Source organism: Eurosta solidaginis, chromosome 1, assembly GCF_040869045.1.
Source record: "Eurosta solidaginis isolate ZX-2024a chromosome 1, ASM4086904v1, whole genome shotgun sequence".
Taxonomy (NCBI): domain Eukaryota; kingdom Metazoa; phylum Arthropoda; class Insecta; order Diptera; family Tephritidae; genus Eurosta; species Eurosta solidaginis.
The window spans coordinates 60,995,082-61,019,836 of record NC_090319.1 but is presented as its reverse complement, the minus strand read 5'-3'; the positions used below and the strand labels follow the sequence as shown (position 1 = coordinate 61,019,836).

Below are 24,755 nucleotides of genomic sequence, written 5' to 3'. Positions count from 1 at the left end.
GATTCTTGTCCATGGGCTGCATAAGAGCAGTACAGTTCGGAGGAAGGCACACTACCCATATTTGACCATCACTTCCTTTTAACTCGCCTTCTTTGAAAGGCCATGAAGCATTATCATTAAGTAGAAGAGCCTTTTCGGGAACATTTTTGCCTCGGAATCAAAACTTTTATCTGTAGTTTTAAGAATTTTTAAATTAAAAAAGGAAACGTCCGGCAAAAATGTTTTATTTTCTTTGTAGACAATAGGCATATTTGTAAAATTTTTCACTGAACGTGGATTCGATGATTTCTCATTAAGCAGAACCGATGATATCAATGTCGTCAGCATACGGCAACAACACTTGCACGCTTTTTTGAAATATTGCTCCAGAGGGGCTGAGTTCTGTAGCTGGTATAATTTTGTCCAGGATTTAAAGAAATCGCACGTCACCCTGTGTGAAACCTCGTTTAGTTTCGAAGGGCTCGAAGAGGTCCTTCCCAATTCTGAGTGCTCGAAAGTCATTTTGCACAGCCGTATAAGTTTTCCGGGGAAACCAAATCCAGACAGCGGCATTATTTTCGTGCTGTGGAAGGCTTTAAAATCTACAAAGAGGTGATGTGTGCCAATGGTTTTTTTACTGGTTTTTTCCAAGATTTGGCGCATAGTGAAAATCTGGTCGATGGTAGATTTACCAGGTCTGAAGCCGCACTGATAAGATTCAATCAGGTAGGCTTCAATTTTTCCCACAATACACTTGACAGGACCTTATATGCGATATTATGAAGGCTGATACCGCGATAGTTGGTGGGACTGGCAAAGAACGGTTAGATTACAATTGATAGGCATGCATACGTACGGCCATATTTTGGAATGAAGCTGATGCATTCGCCTTACCAACTACTCACCGCCGTATTTAAAAAGCTTCGCAGGCAATCCATCATCGCTTGCGGCCATGTTCTTTTTTAATCTGGTTATTGTTATTCTGACTTCGTCATTGGGTGGGGGGACATTAATTCCATCATCATCGATTGCGGGATCGGGCTCATCATCCCTGGGCGGTACATTGCTGTCTCCATTTAGGAGGGGCAGAGAAGTGTTCCCTCCATAACACAGGCCGACAAAATTTAACAAATTTTTAGACCCAGAAACCAAACTATATATTTCCGAAGGTTTATGATGCGCTGAATCCAAATCTGGCCTCAGAATCTCAATCTCATTATCTCAATCGATTTTCAGGTGTAGGAAAATTTAGAAACATGAAAATTTCAAAATGCGATATCTCAGCGAAAAAAAAAATATTTGAGCAAACTCAACGCCATTTGAAAGAAGAAGACTTGTATTTAAACATGCCATCCTTTAATTTTGGTGAAAGAAAACAGCTGCGAGGCTACATAACCTCAAATATGGGCAAAAACGGTGTTTTTTGCACTTTTAGGTTAGGAAACCAGAGCTGATAGAGCAATTCTGAAGCCAGATTTGGATTCAGCGCATCTAAACCTTCGGAAGTATATAGTCTGGTTTCTGGGTCTGAAATGCTGTCGGCTTGTGTAATCTAAGTACTCCCTGGACATCGGTTACAAGATCGCAGTTTTTGTTCTTAGAGGAGTTTGTTTCGGATTTCGTGCATTTTTGAGGGGTAAATAGAGCACAATTTTGATGCGTATAGTAGTTGCAATATACCTCAATAAAGAGCAACGATTTTGCTTAAGCTTTAATGTAATGTTAAAGGTAAATCAATTCTAGATGATATTTGTTCAAACAATCAACGAATCGGTTAAAACATGGCGAAGTTATAGCAAATTTTGTAAAACGATATATGTAGCTATTCGAAGCATTTCTATACTCTACAAAACATCAATCGAAAACTTGATGCAAAGAACCCACTAGTATTCGTATGAAATTTGTATGGCAATAAAATTGATTTTTTTGAAATAGATTTTCCGATAACATGTGCTGTAACAAATGAAGCTATATAACTTTACTAAATTTGCTATAACCAAAGAGGATAGATATTGTAACGAATTTAGTGAAATTCCGCTTATTTGCAACCTTCTGCTAACGTTCGAATCGCTAAACTGATGAATAAATAACTCCAATATTCAATAATGCGAAATGGTCTTTATTAGACTACTTTGAAAGTACTTCACAATCAATAGCATGCTGAAATAAAAACTGATTACTGACTACTCAGCTTTCGCTGCTTTTATACTCTCTGTTGCCTCGTCCACCCATTTCTCCTAAGGTCTAGTAGCTTCGCGAACTTCATGCTTGGTTACCAGCCATATATGTACATATATATTTGTAGTTTATAGTCTCTCGTATAGCCATATGGGTGTGTATATGTGAGTACTACTTCGGCTGATGGTGAGTATCTCTCTACTGCATTGTATGTACATGTGTAAATGATGATTGATTTGTTTACGTACATACAATTGGCTGCTTAGTATCGGATTAGGGATACTAGTATCACTTAGTGATGTGAATATTCGTCACAATATACATATAATAAGAGACGTCAGTTCGTATTTTTTGTGAAATTAATTTGTAATGTCCCATTTGAAGGGTAATTTTATATTGCTTCTACACATTTTCATGAGGTATTTCTGTTTGCTTTAAGGGATTGTATTAATTAAACAATTCATCTTCTTTCCAACAATTACAATATGTATTAATATAAACTTCTTAAAAATGCGTAGAAGGTAATTTTCTAATAGCTGCCAATCAGGTACAATACAAATTAAAATCGAACTGACGCCTCTTATTATATGTGACTTGGAATCATGAAACGACCCTATTGTGCGAAAACAAGTTTTCGAGAAAAACGCGTTTAATGTTTTTGCTTATCTTGACTTTGTGTAGCGGCTGGCCGTTGTGAACACATTTTGTAATTAAAATTTTTAACTTCACGATAAGCTACAAGGTTGAAATTTGGAATATATGTAGTTCAGAACCCGATGACAATGCAATAATAAGAAAAAAAAAAACTCCGATAGGTGGCGCATGGATCGAAATATTTAAAAAAATCGTATTTGTGGTCCGATTTGGCTTTAAATGCAATTTGTGAAAGTAACTAAGAAAGATAGAATACTGTGGTTTGTTCCATTGGAAAGAGCGTCAAATTTCCTATAGTAACAATGATAAAATTGAAAAAAAATCTAGAAAACCATAGAATATCAGACCATGAAACGATCTGCTTCAAAATGCCCGTTCAAGAAAGACACACATGGGATAATTATATAAAGGAAAGTCTGGTTGCTCTCCTTAGGAATTACAATATATCGGGACTAAGTTGAAACTATTAACAATATCTTAGGGGATATAATGGCAACGTTTACCTACGAGAAACGAGTGCAAATTAAATTAGTAAATAAATGGTATGACCGGGAGCTTACGGAGTTAAACAAATTAAAATATGAGCTTTACAAAATAGCACAGAGTACAAATGAGTGGGATAGTTATAGTTATACAAAACGTAAATATATAAAACTTGTAAAAATAAAAAAAGAAGCAATACATGGAAAATAAAATAGCGCTTAATTGCAACAATCAAAGACTAATGTGGAAATGTCTTAAAGATGCCATAAACATGGTCATGACACAGCCCAAGTAAAACGTATAGTAATAAATAGTACAGCCATTGAAGGAAACCCCCATATCGCGACCCATTTGAATCAGTTCTTTGTCGAGAGCATCACAACAATATGTAATAAAAATAGTAAAACTATGTAATACCATTGAACCAGCTACATCAGATGAAGCCACAGAGGATATTAGGTGGGGTGTTTTTGAACTGAAGCAAATAAATGTGGAACAGCTGTTGAGAACAGCAACTAATTTAAAAAATAAGTATGGAGGAAAAAACTGGTAACAGAAGGTGTATATAAAGACAGTATGGAATATTTGGGATACGCTTATACATGTATTGTTAATGAGAGCTTTAGAGAAGGGGCTGAGCTTTAGAAAGGGACTGAAAAAACCAGAGGAAATACGGCCTATTAATACGTTGCCTAGTGATGAAAAGATTTTAGAGAAAATCGTAAAAGACCAGCTTCTCGATTACCTGGATAAAAATCAAATTATTATATGTGAACAATCAGGGTTCAGAACCAAACACTCTTGTGAAAGCCTTCTAAACCTGGTTATAGCGGAACGGAAAGAAAGCCTATCAAACAAGTTAGTAACCGTGTCGGTCTTCCTGGACCTAAAAAGGGCATTTGAAACCATCGACAGGCACGTCAGCAAATATAAAATTATGGTTTATAGGTCCATTATAGAACCTCATTTCATATACTGCCCTACGATATTATTCATGTTAGCCGACTCGAACATCGCAAAACTACAGGTGAAACAAAATAAAGCAATGCGGTTTATTCTTAGAAAACGATATGATACCCCAATACATGAAATGCTAGAAAGTTTAAATTGGCTGAGTGTAAAGCAACTCATTGTATACTACACTCTAAAATTCATACACAACATGAATCTAGGCAACCTGCCGAAATATTTAAATGACCGAGTAACATACAACAGCGATGTTCATGACTACCACACAAGAAACAGGAATAACTTTCGTCTGCCAGCTGTTCGAACAGAATTCGACAAGAATAATATATACTACGAGGGATTGAGAGAGTACAACGATCTACCATCTGAAATAAAACAATGTCCAAATATCAATAAATTTAAGAAATTATTATATAACTATTGCAAATCATTACCATTTAGATAATGTTCTCATACATACATGTACCTAATTTAGGTCTACAAGACCGTAAATAAATAAATAAATAAATAAGAATCACTCAAAAAGCGAAGAACGGTATTTTCGCACAATAGGGTCGTTTCATGATTCCAGGTCACATATATCTATCCTCTTTGCTATAACTGCCAATTTTGATCCAATTTGAAAATGCGAAAAGTGTTTGGTGTTTCATCAACTTGATATCGAATTCCTATCGGAAAAATATCGATTTGTCATCGATTACAAGAATACTTCGATAGGAAACCGCTAACTTTTCGATAACTCTTTGTTTCTTTCAATAATAAAGTGAAACCAAGTCAATAAATCGCCGATAATAAACCTATAACTCTTCGAAAACAGTTTTTTTCGATAAAAATTTAGTAACATGCCGATAAAAAGTTAATAATAACACGCCTATAACTTTTCGTATTCAGTAATGAGTTATTCTGATGATTCTAAAATAGTGATCACGAAATAATTAATAATTTAATCCCGAAACTATTTCGAAATGGTCACGAAGTAGTCTCGTAACGATTCCGGAATAGTCGAGCGAAATGTTCTCTAACACATTCTCAAAATAATCTGGAAATCAAAACAGCCCAGGAATGATCCCAGCATTACAACAAAAAAGTCTCGAAATTATCCCCAAAAAGTCCAAAAATTTTCTTAAAAGTGTCCCGGATATAGTACCTGCATGACCCCAAAAATGTGTGATATAGACGTAGTATGGGTTTTCTGGTTTAAATTTTAAGGCATAATAAGAGTTTGACGACCCATTTTTCTAAGTCGTGAATCCTAAGCCGTTTAGGATATCGTGTTGAAATTTGACAACCTCCCTATCCTTACTATTACACATATATTCACTTTATGAAAATTAACAAAACCGGTGGGCGACCACGTCCATTTAAAAAAAATCGATATCGAAATTTCGAAAACGGGAAAAATCTGTTAATTCATTACCAAAAACCGATAAAGTGACGAAACTTGATATGCTGGTTGACTTTATGAAGGAGTATAGAAATTTAGTAAAATCCTGGAAAATGGGCGTGGCACCGCCTACAATTCTTTAAAGAAATTTTTAAAGTTTTACAAGCAGTAAATCAAAAGCCATTGAAAATATCATGTTGAAATTTGGCACGAAGGTTATTCGTATATATATGTGGGCGATTCTCCGTAAACTCTCAGTTTTGTGTCGCTTGGTGATTTCTAATACTCATTAAGCATTATCAATGAACTATGCACGCTAAATGTTGAAAAGTGACTTTCTTCAAATAGTTTAGGATAAATTGTTGCATCATATTAAAATTGTATCAAGATTTCATTGGCAATACCATACGAATGTCACAACCGTGGCATGTCGCCAACTTCAATTCCTGAATGATTAATTTTGGTTCAGATTCAAATCGCTAATAATGAGAATAATAGTTTTTATTTATATTAAATACGTTATTCACTGATAAATATTTCACATTTCTGAGTTGCTGGTATTCATTTCTCGATTCCTAACACTACTTTGAAAAGTGTCGATTAGGTTTGAAAAAAGTAATGCAGTCCAATTGTTTATGCGAGTATTACTACATTGCGAGCTTGCCTGCACCATGCAGGGGTCAGTTTCAATCAGCAGGCGTCACTGAAAGTTTTTTTGTCACACCGGTCTTTTTTTTTATATATACATAATCGAAAACCAAAAACGGTATGTTTCGAAAATGCACGTCACAACCGTGGTACTTGCCACGTGTGTACTGCAATTTACCTTCAAAACGGTCGGAAAATCTTTTAGCTTGAATTGCATTTTTGTAATGTACAGTTATTCATTGAAATGTCACAACCGTGGCGCGCGTCAAATGTCACAACCGTGGCAGGTTGTCTACTTTTGAGGAAAATGTCACAATTTCGTGAGGTTTTGATGTATAACTCAGTGTTAATATCAACTGAAATTATAGTCTTTCTGATGATAAAGACAGAAATATATTCCCGAAATATTAGAGCAGTCGAAATATTTGAATATTGTTACTCTAGTTCTAAATGATTGTTTAGTATCTTGGTACATCTCTCCGTCCGTCCGTCCCTTAACACGATAACTTGAGTCAATTTTGAGGTATCTTGATGAAATTTGGTATGTAGGTTCCTGAACACTCATCTCAGATCGCTATTTAAAATGAACAATATCGGACTATAACCACGCCCACTTTTTCGATATCGAAAATTTCGAAAAACCGAAAAAGTGCGATAATTCATTACCAAAAACGGATAAAGCGATGAAACTTGGTAGGTGAGTTGAACTTATGACGCAATATAGAAAATTAATATAATTTTGGACAATGGGCGTAGCACCGCCCACTTTTAAAAGAAAGTAATTTAAAACTTTTGCAAGCTGTAATTTGGCAGTCGTTGAAGATATCATGATGAAATTTGGCAGGAACGTTACTCTTATTACTATATGTATGCTTAATAAAAATTAGCAAAATCGGAGAACGATCACGCCCACTTTTAAAAAAAATTTTTTTTAAAGTCAAATTTTAACAAAAAATTTAATATATTTACAGTATATAAGTAAATTATGTCAACATTCAACTCCAGTAATGACATCGTGCAACAAAATGCAAAAATAAAAGAAAATTTCAAAATGGGCGTGGCTCCGCCCTTTTTCATTTAATTTGTCTAGGATACTTTTAATGCCATAAGTCGAACACAAATTTACCAATCCTGGTGAAATTTGGTAGGGGCTTAGATTCTGGGACGATAACTTATTTCTGTGAAAAAGGGCGAAATCGGTTGAAGCCACGCCCATTTTTTATACACAGTCGACCGTCTGTCCTTCCGCTCGGCCGTTAACACGATAACTTGAGCAAAAATCGATATATCTTTACTAAACTCAGTTCACATACTTATCTGCACTCACTTTGTTGTAAAAAATGGCCGAAATCCGACTATGACCACGCCCACTTTTTCGATATCGAAAATTACCAAAAACGAAAAAAATGCCATAATTCTATACCAAATACGAAAAAAGGGATGAAACATGGTATTTGGATTGGTTTATTGACGCAAAATATAACTTTAGAAAAAAACTTTGTAAAATGGGTGTGACACCTACCATATTAAGTAGAATGAAATGAAAAAGTTCTGCAGGGCGAAATAAAAAAACCCTTGAAATCTTGGCAGGAATACTGTTCGTGGTATTATATATATAAATAAATTAGCGGTATCCAAAAGATGATGTTCTGGGTCACCCTGGTCCACATTTTGGTCGATATCTGGAAAACGCCTTCACATATACAACTACCACCACTCCCTTTTAAAACCCTCATTAATACCTTTCATTTGATACCCATATCGTACAAACATATTCTAGAGTCACCCCTGCTCCACATTTATGCCGATATCTCGAAAAGGCGACCACCTATAGAACTAAGGCCCACTCCCTTTTAAAAAGACTCATTAACACCTTTCATTTGATACCCATATCGTACAAACACATTCTAGAGTCACCCCTGGTCCACCTTTATGGCGATATCTCGAAAAGGCGTCCACCTATAGAACTAAGGCCCACTCCCTTTTAAAATGCTCATTAACCCCTTTCATTTGATACCCATATCGTACAAACAAATTCTTGGGTCACCCCTGGTCCACCTTTACGGCGATATCTCGAAACGGCGTCCACCTATGGAACTAAGGATCACTCCCCTTTAAACAGGCATGCTTAACCAACGAACCGATATCATTTCGTTACGATAATTAACGTTAATAAACGAAACAAAGTCATTTCGTTTCGTTTATTAACGTTAAAAACGTCAAATTAACGAAATGATTTTGTTTCGTTTTCTGCCATATCAAAACGAAATCAAATCGTTTATGTTGATTATTAATTTCAAACTATGCTGGCAAAGCTGATTGATGGCGGAGTCATTACATTTTGTTACCACCTTACGGCTTCACCATGGCTATAGTATTGCCAGCACAATTCGAACATAAAGTATCACGTTTTTGTTAACGTTTTTAACGTTAACGAAAGCTTTTCGTTTCGGTTAAAAACGAGTACAATTTATCTTGATAATTTCTTTATCGATAATATTTCGAAGTGTTTCAACGGAAACGGTGGACATTTTTTGATAAACGATTAGCTTAACGTTAAGGTGCATCCCTGCTTTTAAAACACTCATTAACACCTTTCATTTGATACCCATATCGTACAAACAAATTCTAGAGTCACTCCTGGTCCACATTTATGCCGATATCTCGAAAAGCCGGCCACCTATACAACTATCACCACTCCCTTTTAAAACCCTCATTAGTACCTTTAATTTGATAGCCATATCGCAGAAACACATTCTAGAGTCACCCATGGTCCACCTTTATGGCGATATCTCGAAAAGGCGTCCACCTATAGAACTAAGGCCCACTCCATTTTAAAATACTCATTAACACCTTTCGTTTGATACCCATATTGCACAAACGCATTCTAGAGTCACCCCTGGTCCACCTTTATGCCGATATCTCGAAAAGGCGACCACCTATACAAATACCACCACTCCCTTTTAAAACCCTCATTAATACCTTTAATTTGAGACCCATATCGTACAAACACATTCTAGAGTCACCCCTGGTCCACCTTTATGGCGATATCTCGAAAAGGCGTCCACCTATAGAACTAAGCCCCACACCCTTTTAAAATACTCATTAACACCTTTCGTTTGATGTCCATATTGTGCAAACACATTCTAGAGTCACCCTTGGTCCACCTTTATGGCGATATCTCGAAAAGGCGTCCACCTATAGAACTAAGGCCCACTCCCTTTTAAAATACTCATTAACACCTTTCGTTTGATACCCATATTGTACAAACGCATTCTAGAGTCACCCCTGGTCCACCCTTATGCCGATATCTCGAAAAGGCGACCACCTATACAACTGCCACCACTCCCTTTTAAAAGCCTCATTAACACCTTTCGTTTGATACCCATATTGTGCAAACACATTCTAGAGTCACCCTTGGTCCACCTTTATGGCGATATCTCGAAAAGGCGTCCACCTATAGAACTAAGGCCCACTCCCTTTTAAAATACTCATTAACACCTTTCGTTTGATACCCATATTGTACAAACGCATTCTAGAGTCACCCCTGGTCCACCCTTATGCCGATATCTCGAAAAGGCGACCACCTATACAACTGCCACCACTCCCTTTTAAAAGCCTCATTAATACCTTTAATTTGATACCCATATCGTACAAACACATTCTAGAGTCACCCCTGGTCCACCTTTATGCCGATATTTCGAAAAGGCGACCACCTATACAACTACCACCACTCCCTTTTAAAACCCTCATTAATACCTTTAATTTGATACCCATATCGTACAAACACATTCTAGGGTCACCCCTGGTCCACCTTTATGGCGATATCTCGAAACGGCGTCCACCTATGGAACTAAGGGTCACTCCCTTTTAAAATACTGATTAAAACCTTTCATTTGATACCCATATTGTACAAACACATTCTAGAGTCAACCCTGATCCACCTTTATGACGATATCCCTAAATGGCGTCCACCTATAGAACTGTGGCCCTCTCCCTCATAAAATACTCTTTAATACCTTTCATTTGATACACATGTCATACAATCACATTCCAGGGTTACCCTCGGTTCATTTTCCTACATGGTTATTTTCCCTTATATTGTCACCATAGCTCTCAACTGAGTATGTAATGTTCGGTTACACCCGAACTTAACCTTCCTTACTTGTTTTTAATAAAGTTAGTCAAGGTTAAACTGGAAACACCAAATAACATAGAAAAATTACTTGATTTTGGTTAAATATTATTAAACTTTTATATAAATAAAGCGAAGAATGTTAACTATGTTCTGTAATGTATTTTTATACTCAGTTGAGCAGAGCTCACAGAGTATATTAACTTTGATTGCATAACGGTTGGTTGTACAGGTATAAAGGAATCGAGATAGATATAGACTTCCATATATCAAAATCATCAGTATCGAAAAAAAATTCGATTGAGCCATGTCCGTCCGTCCGTCCGTCCGTCCGTCCGTCTGTCCGTTAACACGATAACTTGAGTAAATTTTGAGGTATCTTGATGAAATTTGGTATGTAGGTTCCTAGCGATATCTCGAAAAGGCGTCCACCTATAGAACTAAGGCCCACTCCCTTTTAAAATGCTCCTTAACCCCTTTCATTTGATACCCATATCGTACAAACAAATTCTTGGGTCACCCCTGGTCCACCTTTATGGCGATATCTCGAAACGGCGTCCACCTATGGAACTAAGGATCACTCCCCTTTAAACAGGCATGCTTAACCAACGAACCGATATCATTTCGTTACGATAATTAACGTTAATAAACGAAACAAAGTCATTTCGTTTCGTTTATTAACGTTAAGAACGTCAAATTAACGAAATGATTTTGTTTCGTTTTCTGCCATATCAAAACGAAATCAAATCGTTTATGTTGATTATTAATTTCAAACTATGCTGGCAAAGCTGATTGATGGCGGAGTCATTACATTTTGTTACCACCTTACGGCTTCACCATGGCTATAGCATTGCCAGCACAATTCGAACATAATGTATCACGTTTTTGTTAACGTTTTTAACGTTAACGAAAGCTTTTCGTTTCGGTTAAAAACGAGATACAATTTATCTTGATAATTTCTTTATCGATAATATTTCGAAGTGTTTCAACGGAAACGGTGGACATTTTTTGATAAACGATTAGCTTAACGTGAAGGTGCATCCCTGCTTTTAAAACACTCATTAACACCTTTCATTTGATACCCATATCGTACAAACAAATTCTAGACTCACCCCTGGTCCACATTTATGCCGATATCTCGAAAAGGCGGCCACCTATACAACTATCACCACTCCCTTTTAAAACCCTCATTAGTACCTTTAATTTGATAGCCATATCGCAGAAACACATTCTAGAGTCACCCATGGTCCACCTTTATGGCGATATCTCGAAAAGGCGTCCACCTATAGAACTAAGGCCCACTCCATTTTAAAATACTCATTAACACCTTTCATTTGATACCCATATTGCACAAACGCATTCTAGAGTCACCCCTGGTCCACCTTTATGCCGATATCTCGAAAAGGCGACCACCTATACAACTTCCACCACTCTCTTTTAAAAGCCTCATTAACACCTTTCGTTTGATACCCATATTGTGCAAACACATTCTAGAGACACCCCTGGTCCACCTTTATGGCGATATCTCGAAACGGCGTCCACCTATGGAACTAAGGATCACTCCCCTTTAAACAGGCATGCTTAACCAACGAACCGATATCATTTCGTTACGATAATTAACGTTAATAAACGAAACAAAGTCATTTCGTTTCGTTTATTAACGTTAAAAACGTCAAATTAACGAAATGATTTTGTTTCGTTTTCTGCCATATCAAAACGAAATCAAATCGTTTATGTTGATTATTAATTTCAAACTATGCTGGCAAAGCTGATTGATGGCGGAGTCATTACATTTTGTTACCACCTTACGGCTTCACCATGGCTATAGTATTGCCAGCACAATTCGAACATAAAGTATCACGTTTTTGTTAACGTTTTTAACGTTAACGAAAGCTTTTCGTTTCGGTTAAAAACGAGTACAATTTATCTTGATAATTTCTTTATCGATAATATTTCGAAGTGTTTCAACGGAAACGGTGGACATTTTTTGATAAACGATTAGCTTAACGTTAAGGTGCATCCCTGCTTTTAAAACACTCATTAACACCTTTCATTTGATACCCATATCGTACAAACAAATTCTAGAGTCACTCCTGGTCCACATTTATGCCGATATCTCGAAAAGCCGGCCACCTATACAACTATCACCACTCCCTTTTAAAACCCTCATTAGTACCTTTAATTTGATAGCCATATCGCAGAAACACATTCTAGAGTCACCCATGGTCCACCTTTATGGCGATATCTCGAAAAGGCGTCCACCTATAGAACTAAGGCCCACTCCATTTTAAAATACTCATTAACACCTTTCGTTTGATACCCATATTGCACAAACGCATTCTAGAGTCACCCCTGGTCCACCTTTATGCCGATATCTCGAAAAGGCGACCACCTATACAAATACCACCACTCCCTTTTAAAACCCTCATTAATACCTTTAATTTGAGACCCATATCGTACAAACACATTCTAGAGTCACCCCTGGTCCACCTTTATGGCGATATCTCGAAAAGGCGTCCACCTATAGAACTAAGCCCCACACCCTTTTAAAATACTCATTAACACCTTTCGTTTGATGTCCATATTGTGCAAACACATTCTAGAGTCACCCTTGGTCCACCTTTATGGCGATATCTCGAAAAGGCGTCCACCTATAGAACTAAGGCCCACTCCCTTTTAAAATACTCATTAACACCTTTCGTTTGATACCCATATTGTACAAACGCATTCTAGAGTCACCCCTGGTCCACCCTTATGCCGATATCTCGAAAAGGCGACCACCTATACAACTGCCACCACTCCCTTTTAAAAGCCTCATTAACACCTTTCGTTTGATACCCATATTGTGCAAACACATTCTAGAGTCACCCTTGGTCCACCTTTATGGCGATATCTCGAAAAGGCGTCCACCTATAGAACTAAGGCCCACTCCCTTTTAAAATACTCATTAACACCTTTCGTTTGATACCCATATTGTACAAACGCATTCTAGAGTCACCCCTGGTCCACCCTTATGCCGATATCTCGAAAAGGCGACCACCTATACAACTGCCACCACTCCCTTTTAAAAGCCTCATTAATACCTTTAATTTGATACCCATATCGTACAAACACATTCTAGAGTCACCCCTGGTCCACCTTTATGCCGATATTTCGAAAAGGCGACCACCTATACAACTACCACCACTCCCTTTTAAAACCCTCATTAATACCTTTAATTTGATACCCATATCGTACAAACACATTCTAGGGTCACCCCTGGTCCACCTTTATGGCGATATCTCGAAACGGCGTCCACCTATGGAACTAAGGGTCACTCCCTTTTAAAATACTGATTAAAACCTTTCATTTGATACCCATATTGTACAAACACATTCTAGAGTCAACCCTGATCCACCTTTATGACGATATCCCTAAATGGCGTCCACCTATAGAACTGTGGCCCTCTCCCTCATAAAATACTCTTTAATACCTTTCATTTGATACACATGTCATACAATCACATTCCAGGGTTACCCTCGGTTCATTTTCCTACATGGTTATTTTCCCTTATATTGTCACCATAGCTCTCAACTGAGTATGTAATGTTCGGTTACACCCGAACTTAACCTTCCTTACTTGTTTTTAATAAAGTTAGTCAAGGTTAAACTGGAAACACCAAATAACATAGAAAAATTACTTGATTTTGGTTAAATATTATTAAACTTTTATATAAATAAAGCGAAGAATGTTAACTATGTTCTGTAATGTATTTTTATACTCAGTTGAGCAGAGCTCACAGAGTATATTAACTTTGATTGCATAACGGTTGGTTGTACAGGTATAAAGGAATCGAGATAGATATAGACTTCCATATATCAAAATCATCAGTATCGAAAAAAAATTCGATTGAGCCATGTCCGTCCGTCCGTCCGTCCGTCCGTCCGTCTGTCCGTTAACACGATAACTTGAGTAAATTTTGAGGTATCTTGATGAAATTTGGTATGTAGGTTCCTAGCGATATCTCGAAAAGGCGTCCACCTATAGAACTAAGGCCCACTCCCTTTTAAAATGCTCCTTAACCCCTTTCATTTGATACCCATATCGTACAAACAAATTCTTGGGTCACCCCTGGTCCACCTTTATGGCGATATCTCGAAACGGCGTCCACCTATGGAACTAAGGATCACTCCCCTTTAAACAGGCATGCTTAACCAACGAACCGATATCATTTCGTTACGATAATTAACGTTAATAAACGAAACAAAGTCATTTCGTTTCGTTTATTAACGTTAAGAACGTCAAATTAACGAAATGATTTTGTTTCGTTTTCTGCCATATCAAAACGAAATCAAATCGTTTATGTTGATTATTAATTTCAAACTATGCTGGCAAAGCTGATTGATGGCGGAGTCATTACATTTTGTTACCACCTTACGGCTTCACCATGGCTATAGCATTGCCAGCACAATTCGAACATAATGTATCACGTTTTTGTTAACGTTTTTAACGTTAACGAAAGCTTTTCGTTTCGGTTAAAAACGAGATACAATTTATCTTGATAATTTCTTTATCGATAATATTTCGAAGTGTTTCAACGGAAACGGTGGACATTTTTTGATAAACGATTAGCTTAACGTGAAGGTGCATCCCTGCTTTTAAAACACTCATTAACACCTTTCATTTGATACCCATATCGTACAAACAAATTCTAGACTCACCCCTGGTCCACATTTATGCCGATATCTCGAAAAGGCGGCCACCTATACAACTATCACCACTCCCTTTTAAAACCCTCATTAGTACCTTTAATTTGATAGCCATATCGCAGAAACACATTCTAGAGTCACCCATGGTCCACCTTTATGGCGATATCTCGAAAAGGCGTCCACCTATAGAACTAAGGCCCACTCCATTTTAAAATACTCATTAACACCTTTCATTTGATACCCATATTGCACAAACGCATTCTAGAGTCACCCCTGGTCCACCTTTATGCCGATATCTCGAAAAGGCGACCACCTATACAACTTCCACCACTCTCTTTTAAAAGCCTCATTAACACCTTTCGTTTGATACCCATATTGTGCAAACACATTCTAGAGACACCCCTGGTCCACCTTTATGGCGATATCTCGAAACGGCGTCCACCTATGGAACTAAGGATCACTCCTTTTCAAAATACTCATTAACACCTTTCGTTTGATACCCATATTGTACAAACACATTCTAGAGTCACCCCTGGTCCACCTTTATGCCGATATCTCGAAAAGGCGACCACCTCTACAACTACCACCACTCCCTTTTAAAACCCTCATTAATACCTTTAATTTGATACCCATATCGTACAAACACATTCTAGGGTCACCCCTGGTCCACCTTTATGGCGATATCTCGAAACGGCGTCCACCTATGGAACTAAGGGTCACTCCCTTTTAAAATACTGATTAAAACCTTTCATTTGATACCCATATTGTACAAACACATTCTAGAGTCAACCCTGATCCACCTTTATGACGATATCCCTAAATGGCGTCCACCTATAGAACTCCCTCTCCCTCATAAAATACTCTTTAATACCTTTCATTTGATACACATGTCATACAATCACATTCCAGGGTTACCCTCGGTTCATTTTCCTACATGGTTATTTTCCCTTATATTGTCACCATAGCTCTCAACTGAGTATGTAATGTTCGGTTACACCCGAACTTAACCTTCCTTACTTGTTTTTAATAAAGTTAGTCAAGGTTAAACTGGAAACACCAAATAACATAGAAAAATTACTTGATTTTGGTTAAATATTATTAAACTTTTATATAAATAAAGCGAAGAATGTTAACTATGTCCTGTAATGTATTTTTATACTCAGTTGAGCAGAGCTCACAGAGTATATTAACTTTGATTGCATAACGGTTGGTTGTACATATATGATATAGACTTCCATATATCAAAATCATCAGTATCGAAAAAAAATTCGATTGAGCCATGTCCGTCCGTCCGTCCGTCCGTCCGTCTGTCCGTTAACACGATAACTTGAGTAAATTTTGAGGTATCTTGATGAAATTTGGTATGTAGGTTCCTGGGCACTCCTCTCAGATCGCTATTTAAAATGAACGATATCGGACAATAACCACGCCCACTTTTTCGATATCGAAAAATCGAAAAAGTGCGATAATTCATTATCAAATATGGATTAAGCGATGAAACTTGGTAGGTGAGTAGAACTTATGACGCAGAATAGAAAACTAGTAAAATTTTGGACAATGGGCGTTGCACCGCCCACTTTTAAAAGAAGGTAATTTAGAAGTTTTGCAAGCTGTAATTTGGCAGTCGTTGAAGATATCATGATGAAATTTGGCAGCAACGTTACTCTTATTACTATATGTCTGCCTAATAAAAATTAGCAAAATCGGAGAACGACCACGCCCACTTTTTAAAAAAAAATTTTTTTAAATTCAAATTTTAAAAGAAAAACTAATATATTTACAGTATATAAGTAAATTATGTCAACATTCAACTCCAGTAATGATATGTTGCAACAAAATACAAAAATAAAAGAAAATTTCAAAATGGGCGTGGCTCCGCCCTTTTCCATTTAATTTGTCTAGGATACTTTTAATGCCATAAGTCGAACAAAAATTGGCCAATCCTTGTGAAATTTGGTAGAGGCTTATATTCTTGGACGATAACTGTTTTGTGTGAAAAAGGGCGAAATCGGTTGAAGCCACGCCCAGTTTTTATACACAGTCGACCGTCTGTCCTTCCGCTCGGCCGTTAACACGATAACTTGAGCAAAAATCGATATATCTTTACTAAACTCAGTTCACGTACTTATCTGAACTCACTTTGTATTGGTGTTAAAAATGGCCGAAATCCGACTATGACCACGCCCACTTTTTCCATATCGAAAATTACGAAAAATGAAAAAAATGCCATAATTATATACCAAATACGAAAAAAGGAATGAAACATGGTAATTGTATTGGTCTATTGACGCAAAATATAACTTTGGAAAAAAACTTGGTAAAATGGGTGTGACACCTACCATATTAAGTAGAAGAAAATGAAAAAGTTTTGCAGGGCGAAATCAAAAGCCCTTGGAATCCTGGAAGGAATACTGTTCGTGGTATTACATATATAAATAAATTAGCGGTACCAGACAGATAATGTTCTGGATCACCCTGGTCCACATTTTGGTCGATATCTCGAAAACGCCTTAACATATACAACTAAGGGCCACTCCCTTTTAAAACCCTCATTAACACCTTTCATTTGATACCCATATTGTACAAACGCATTCTAGAGTCACCCCTGGTCCACGTTTATGGCGATATCCCTAAAAAGCGTCCACCCATAGAACTAAGGCCCACTCCCTTTTAAAACACTTATTAACACCTTTCGTTTGATACCCATATTGTATAAACGCATTCTAGAGTCAACCCTGGTCCACTTTTATAACGATATTCCGAAAAGGCGTCCACCTATAGAACTAAGGCCTACTTCCTTTTAAAATATTCATTAAAACCTTTGATTTGATACCCATAAAGTACAAATAAATTTTAGAGTCACCCCTGGTCCACCTTTATGGAGATATCTCGAAAAGGCGTCCACATATAGAACTAAGGCCCACTCCCTTTTAAAACACTTATTAACACCTTTCGTTTGATACCCATATTGTATAAACGCATTCTAGAGTCAACCCTGGTCCACTTTTATAACGATATTCCGAAAAGGCGTCCACCTATAGAACTAAGGCCTACTCCCTTTTAAAATATTCATTAACACCTTTGATTTGATACCCATAAAGTACAAATAAATTCTAGAGTCACCCCTGGTCCACCTTTATGGAGATATCTCGAAAAGGCGTCCACATATAGAACTAAGGCCCACACCCTCTTAAAATACTCATTAACACCTTTCATTTGATACCCATATTGTACAAACGCATTCTAGAGTCACCCCTGGTCCACGTTTATGGCGATATCCCTAAAAAGCGTCCACCCATAGAACTAAGGCCCACTCCCTTTTAAAACACTTATTAACACCTTTCGTTTGATACCCATATTGTATAAACGCATTCTAGAGTCAACCCTGGTCCACTTTTATAACGATATTCCGAAAAGGCGTCCACCTATAGAACTAAGGCCTACTTCCTTTTAAAATATTCATTAAAACCTTTGATTTGATACCCATAAAGTACAAATAAATTTTAGAGTCACCCCTGGTCCACCTTTATGGAGATATCTCGAAAAGGCGTCCACATATAGAACTAAGGCCCACACCCTCTTAAAATACTCCTTAATGCCTTTCATTTGATACCCATATTGTACAAACGCATTCTAGAGTCACCCCTGGTCCACGTTTATGGCGATATCCCTAAAAAGCGTCCACCCATAGAACTAAGGCCCACTCCCTTTTAAAACACTTATTAACACCTTTCGTTTGATACCCATATTGTATAAACGCATTCTAGAGTCAACCCTGGTCCACTTTTATAACGTTATTCCGAAAAGGCGTCCACCTATAGAACTAAGGCCTACTCCCTTTTAAAGTATTCATTAACACCTTTCATTTGATACCCATATAGTACAAACAAATTCTAGAGTCACCCCTGGTCCACCTTTATGGCGATATCTCGAAAAGGCGTCCACATATAGAACTAAGGCCCACGCCCTCTTAAAATACTCATTAACACCTTTCATTTGATACTCATATCGTACAAAATAAATTCTAGTCACCCGTGGTCCACCTTTATGGCGATATCTCGAAAAAGCGTCCACCTATAGAACTTAGGCCCACTCCCTTTTAAAATTATCATTAACAAATTTCATTTGATACCCATATCGTACAAACAAATTCTGGAGTCAGGCCTGGTCCTTTATGGCGATATCCTTAAATGGCGTCCATCTATGGAACTATGGCCCACTTCCTCTTAAAGTACTCTTTAATACCTTCCATTTGATACACATGTCATACAAACACATTCCAGGGTTACCCTAGGTTCTTTTTACAACATGGTGATTTTCCCTTACTTTGTCTCCACAGCTCTCAACTGAGTATGTAATGTTCGGTTACACCCGAACTTAGCCTTCCTTCCTTGTTTTATATCGATTGTTACTAATGTTACAACCGTGGAAACGAATTTCAGAGATTTACCTGTCAAATCTATAAGTTTATACTATAAGCTTGGCCACTTTGACAGTCCATTTTACAAGTATAAATGAACTTTAAAATATCAAAAAATATTCAAAACTTGCACGTTAATTTTTTTCAATTTTGCACTCACAAAACTGAGAGTTTGCGGAGAATCAGCCATATATATATGCTAGGGTGGGAGGGTCTATTTGTATGGACGAAAGTTAACCGATATCGCGCCATCGATTTTTCGATAGGATTTGGGCTCAGGAAAAAAAGTTCCACTACGCATACCCAAAAAAATAATTTTTGAACCTGCGAAATTTAATTTTTGTAACTTTTTTCGACTTTGATATTTAAGGTTTTTTTCATCGACAACGTTTTTAGCGGACATTTTTGGAACGGACAGGGTATACGTGAAAATTTTACAATCAAATGAAAATTTTTTTAGTAGGTCATGAAAAAAACCTTAAAAATCGAATCGAAAAAAAGTAAAAAAAAAAATGAAATTTCGCACACTCGAAAATTATTTTTTTGGGTATGCGTAGTGGAACTTTTTTTCCTGAGCCCAAATCCTATCAAAAAATCGATGGCGCGATATCGGTTAATAAATCGACCCAGTCTAATATATGCTTTGTGCAAATAAATGGAATCGGTTGGCGACCACGTCCACATACAGAAAAAATGATTGAAATTTCGAAAAATGGAGAAAAATGCTTTCGAATAAATAACTCAAATATTCAGTATAGTAAAATGTTCTTTTGATTGCACCATTACTTTGGTAGTACAGTAGACGCTCACAAATTAGAACCACTTTGTTTTTAGGGTGATTCTAATTTCTGAAAAATTCTAATTCCTGAACGTTTTTTTATTTGTATAAAACCTTAAAAATTAAGTCAAATTGCATTAAAAAAACAACAATGAAATTGTCTTATTCAATTTTGTTCATAAAAACGAGAAAACATAAGGTAATAATCTAGCACAATACATATCATACGTTAAATTAAAAAAAGATAAAAAAAAAAACAAAAACTCCAAATACAATAAATATATTTTTTCATTAAAAATACATAAAAAATCGATAGAAATACTAAAAAGGCCAAAAATGAGTGAAAAACTTCATAACTAATATTCAGCGATGTGCATTGATTTTTGTTAACCTCATGATAGGTATTAGAAGCAGCGTTTAAAATTGATGATTTATTCGAATTGATATAGCTGATTGCAGATGGCGCCACATCAAATTCTATGGTTAACCGCTTCACTTGAACACCTCTGTCAAGCTTTTCCAAGATCTGAACATTGGTTTCCAGGGACAAAGTATGTTTCTTACGTTTATTTCGCATTTCAACGAATTGCTTTTACTTTTAAACAAACAATGCCAAACCACGTACACTCGTATCGAATTTCACACAAAAACTGTACAGAACCGCGACGAAAATCCAATGACTACCGAGCGTAACATTAATAAATTGGGGATTCCCCATTTTATGTTTTATGTCTATTTTGCAACAAAAAAACAAAATCCGCTGAGAAATTGGAATTTTCGATTCTAATTTCAGATCGTGTAATGTATTGAGAAAGTTGATTCTAATTTGTGGACATTCTAATTACTAAAGGTTCTAATTTGTGAGCGACTACTGTAGTACTTCATAATTAAATTACTCGCGTACATAACTTATTGCGTGTTAAAATCAAACTGATTGACTATTACTCAGCCTGCGTTGCTTTTATACTCTCAGTTGCCTCGTTTGCATATTTCTCCTAAGGTCTAGTTATATAAATGTCTCGTTTCTGTATCACATAGTTGGTTATTTAGCAATATACATGTATGAATATGCGTGAGTAATGTCATTTTCCCTCCTTCAATTTTGAAAGAGAAGCGCGCTATATGTTAAAACTATCTCAACTTTTGCTTAGCTTTTGCGTCCCACAAACTCTTTATGACAATACCATATCTAAACCATACATTGAACTCAAATAGGATATAGGTTGGCATAGTGTCTGATGACAGCTAGTACTTCGCGTTGTCCTTGCTTACCGCATGTAGATCTTTTTCGCCTCTTTATCCAGAGCAGAACTGACGACACTTCGCTCGGTTCAATAGTGACAACACGCTCTTTAAATGGATTGTACAATTGCAGTTTAGCTCTTCCGCTAGAATTATCTTCGTCAGCAACATCAACATCGTCATCAATAATTGGCGCTATGCGAAGTTGGCTGATTTGTAACAAGTTACGCCATCTATTCCTGTTTCGCGATAACTGAAGCCGATTGTGATCACCAAGGATGGTCAAGTCTTCCTCCACCGTTTTGTCCCAACTGAGTGGAAGTCTCCCCTTTCCTTTGTTTCGGTGTCTATTGCATAACGTGACCAAGCCAGCGAAGCCTTTGGGCTTTTATTCGCTGCACTACTCGCCGTCGGCATCACGGAGATGACCATAAATCATCCGGTGCGCTTTTCTCTCGAACACTTAATCTCATCTTCTGTCTGCACCGTTCATGATTCCCAGCCATCTATCAGGACAGGTATGATGAGCAACTTGTAGATACTGATGTGTTTTTTTGTCGAGAGAGGACTTTGCTTCTCAATTGCCTACTCGGTCCAAAGTAGCACTTGTTGACAAGAGTTATTCTCCGCTTAATTTCTAAGCTGACATTGTTTTCGCTGTTAATGCCGGTTTCCAGATAGACGAAGTTCTTCACAGTTTCAAATTCATATCCGTCAATAATGACGTAACCGCCAAGATGCGAATGCACCGCTAGTTTCTTGTATGACAGCAAGAACTTCGTATTGTCCTCATTTACCGCACTTGTTTGCCTCGAGGCACTGAGGCCTATACTTATATCAATTGTACCTGTTCTTTCAGCTTTTTACTGTATGTGGGGGATTTCAATATATTTTGCTCCATATCACGAAGGGATTAAAAGTCACGCCACTAGGTGGAAGAGTTTCTGCTTTGCCAGAGCGATGCATTTCTGAACTGGTTTGTGTCCCAGTTACTTATGGTTTCCCTAGTGTGTGCCTTTTTGAGTTCACAAACGGGCTCTGGAAAAATGCTGCTGTTTCAAATTTTTGATTCATCCGTGAACCAGATCTCTGAGTAAGGTTCAGCATATAGATTCCCTGTTTCCCAAAGAGTTCAGTTCGTTATGGACACCTCGAAGATCCGTGCGATTCTGAGCGTAGGAGCCATTGCATCACGAAGTCGCAATACGGATTTTCCTATGAATTTTCTTTTACTTTCATATGCCTTAATTTTTTCCGCTTTTTAGCTCAGAGATATTTTGAAGTCTCAGTGCAGCCTATTTTTTATACTCAGCTGAGCAGATCTCACAGAGTATATTAATTTTGTTCGCATAATGGTAATCCGAAACGGCATAAACTATTCGAGATAGATTTAGACATCTATATATCAAAATGACCTGGGCGAAAAAAGAAATTAATTTAGCCATGTCCGTCCTTCCGTCCGTAAACACGATAACTTGAATAAATTTTGAGTTATCTTAATTAAATTTGGTATGTAAGTTCCTGGGCACTCATCTCAGATCGCTATTTAAAATGAACGAAATTTGACTATAAAAAAATTCTATACCAAATACGAAAAAAGGGATGAAACATGGTGATTGGATTGTTTTTTTTTGACGCAAAATATAACTGGAAAAAACTGCAAAATGGGTGTGACACCTACCATATTAAGTAGAAGAAAATGAAAAAGTTCTGCGAAATCAAAAGCCCTTGGAATTATGGCAGGAATACTGTTCGTGGTATTACATATATAAATAAATTAGCGGTACCCGACAGATGATGTTCTGGGTCACCCTGGTCCACATTTTGGTCGATATCTCGAAAACGCCTTCACATATACAACTAAGGGCCACTCCCTTTTAAAACCCTCATTAATACTTTTAATTTGATACCCATATCGTACAAACACATTCTAGAGTCACCCCCGGCCCACCTTTCTGGCGATATCTTGAAAAAGCGTCCACCTATAGAACTATTGCCCACTCCCTTTTCAAATACTCTTTAATACCTTCCATTTGATACCCAAGTCATACAAACACATTCCAGGGTTATCCTAGGTTCATTTTCCTACATGGTGATTTTTCCTTATTTTGTCTCCAAAGCTCTCCTGAGTATATAATGTTCGGTTACACCCGAACTTAGCCTTCCTTACTTGTTTATTATAATAGGGAAGTTAGGTATTTTCATCAAGTCACTAAGTGCATTAGCAGGGGACGTTTTCATCGCATTCGTTATGCCAATGCAAACTAGTCGATACAGTTTGGTTAGTTCTTTGTGTGATCTTCGGCCACCAAACTCAGGAATGGGTTATAACTACTCTGCAGTCATAGTCCTTCTAATTAAATTTAAGTAAGTTTAGATATAGTTTTATAGTCATTTTAATTGTATATAATCTAAAAAATACAGGATACGCCAATGCTAAAATTTATAAATGTGAAAACGCGAAATGTCCACGACCGGCTTGTTTCATATCTGATGGCTCCAGCAAAGATGATAGTTTTCCTTGTACACGTCCGTCATGTTCGGGTCGCTTCAAGTTGGTCCGTCATGTAAGCTTCGTAGATTGCCCCGGTCACGACATTCTTATGGCTACAATGTTGAACGGTGCTGCTGTTATGGATGCTGCGCTATTGTTAATTGCTGGTAAGTTGAATAACGTAAGATTTCAATGCGAATATATGGAAGTACAATTTCCTAATGCGTAAACGCATGCACGGTAAAACTTTGCTTTAGGAAGTTATACCAAACCCATCAAACTAACGACTGAACAGTTCTATTCCCTAATATATTACAGTGCAAGCAAAACCATACTTGTACAACATCCTACAATCATTATATGCTGTTAATTAACAACTATTTTCCTAGCCCTTCCAGTTTTTTTCGCCCCGCGTACCTTTGCACTATCACCGACTTAGTCTTCGACACCTGAATGAAGAGGTCCCGCCTCCCAGGGACCTAAGAAGCCATTATGAGGAAATACCACACCTGAACACAGCCGCATGAAGTTAAAAAGGACAAAAAGGTCCTCGGAGATATCCACAAAAAAGCGTCGGACCTCTATGCCAGGAATTGCCCGGGGAACCCTTTCTTAAAGTTAAATACTCTCGCAGTAGAAGAAAGCAACCTCCCCAGGGAAACGTGAGTCAACCCTAACATACATAATGTATGCCCTGCTTGTA

General features: G+C 37.2%; 1 protein-coding gene across 2 annotated transcripts in view; it reads left to right on the top strand.

Moving 5' to 3' along the window:
- LOC137254635 (eukaryotic translation initiation factor 2 subunit 3) overlaps positions 1-24,755 on the top strand; it is a 62,084-nt gene that overhangs the window by 31,675 nt on the left and 5,654 nt on the right. The window contains exon 3 of one of the 2 annotated variants that reach the window (XM_067792474.1): positions 23,983-24,219. The exons of the other annotated variant lie outside the window; for it this stretch is intronic. Coding sequence (XP_067648575.1) covers positions 23,983-24,219 — 237 coding nt within the window. The remainder of the gene's footprint in view (positions 1-23,982; positions 24,220-24,755) is intronic. 2 annotated transcript variants of the gene reach the window in all.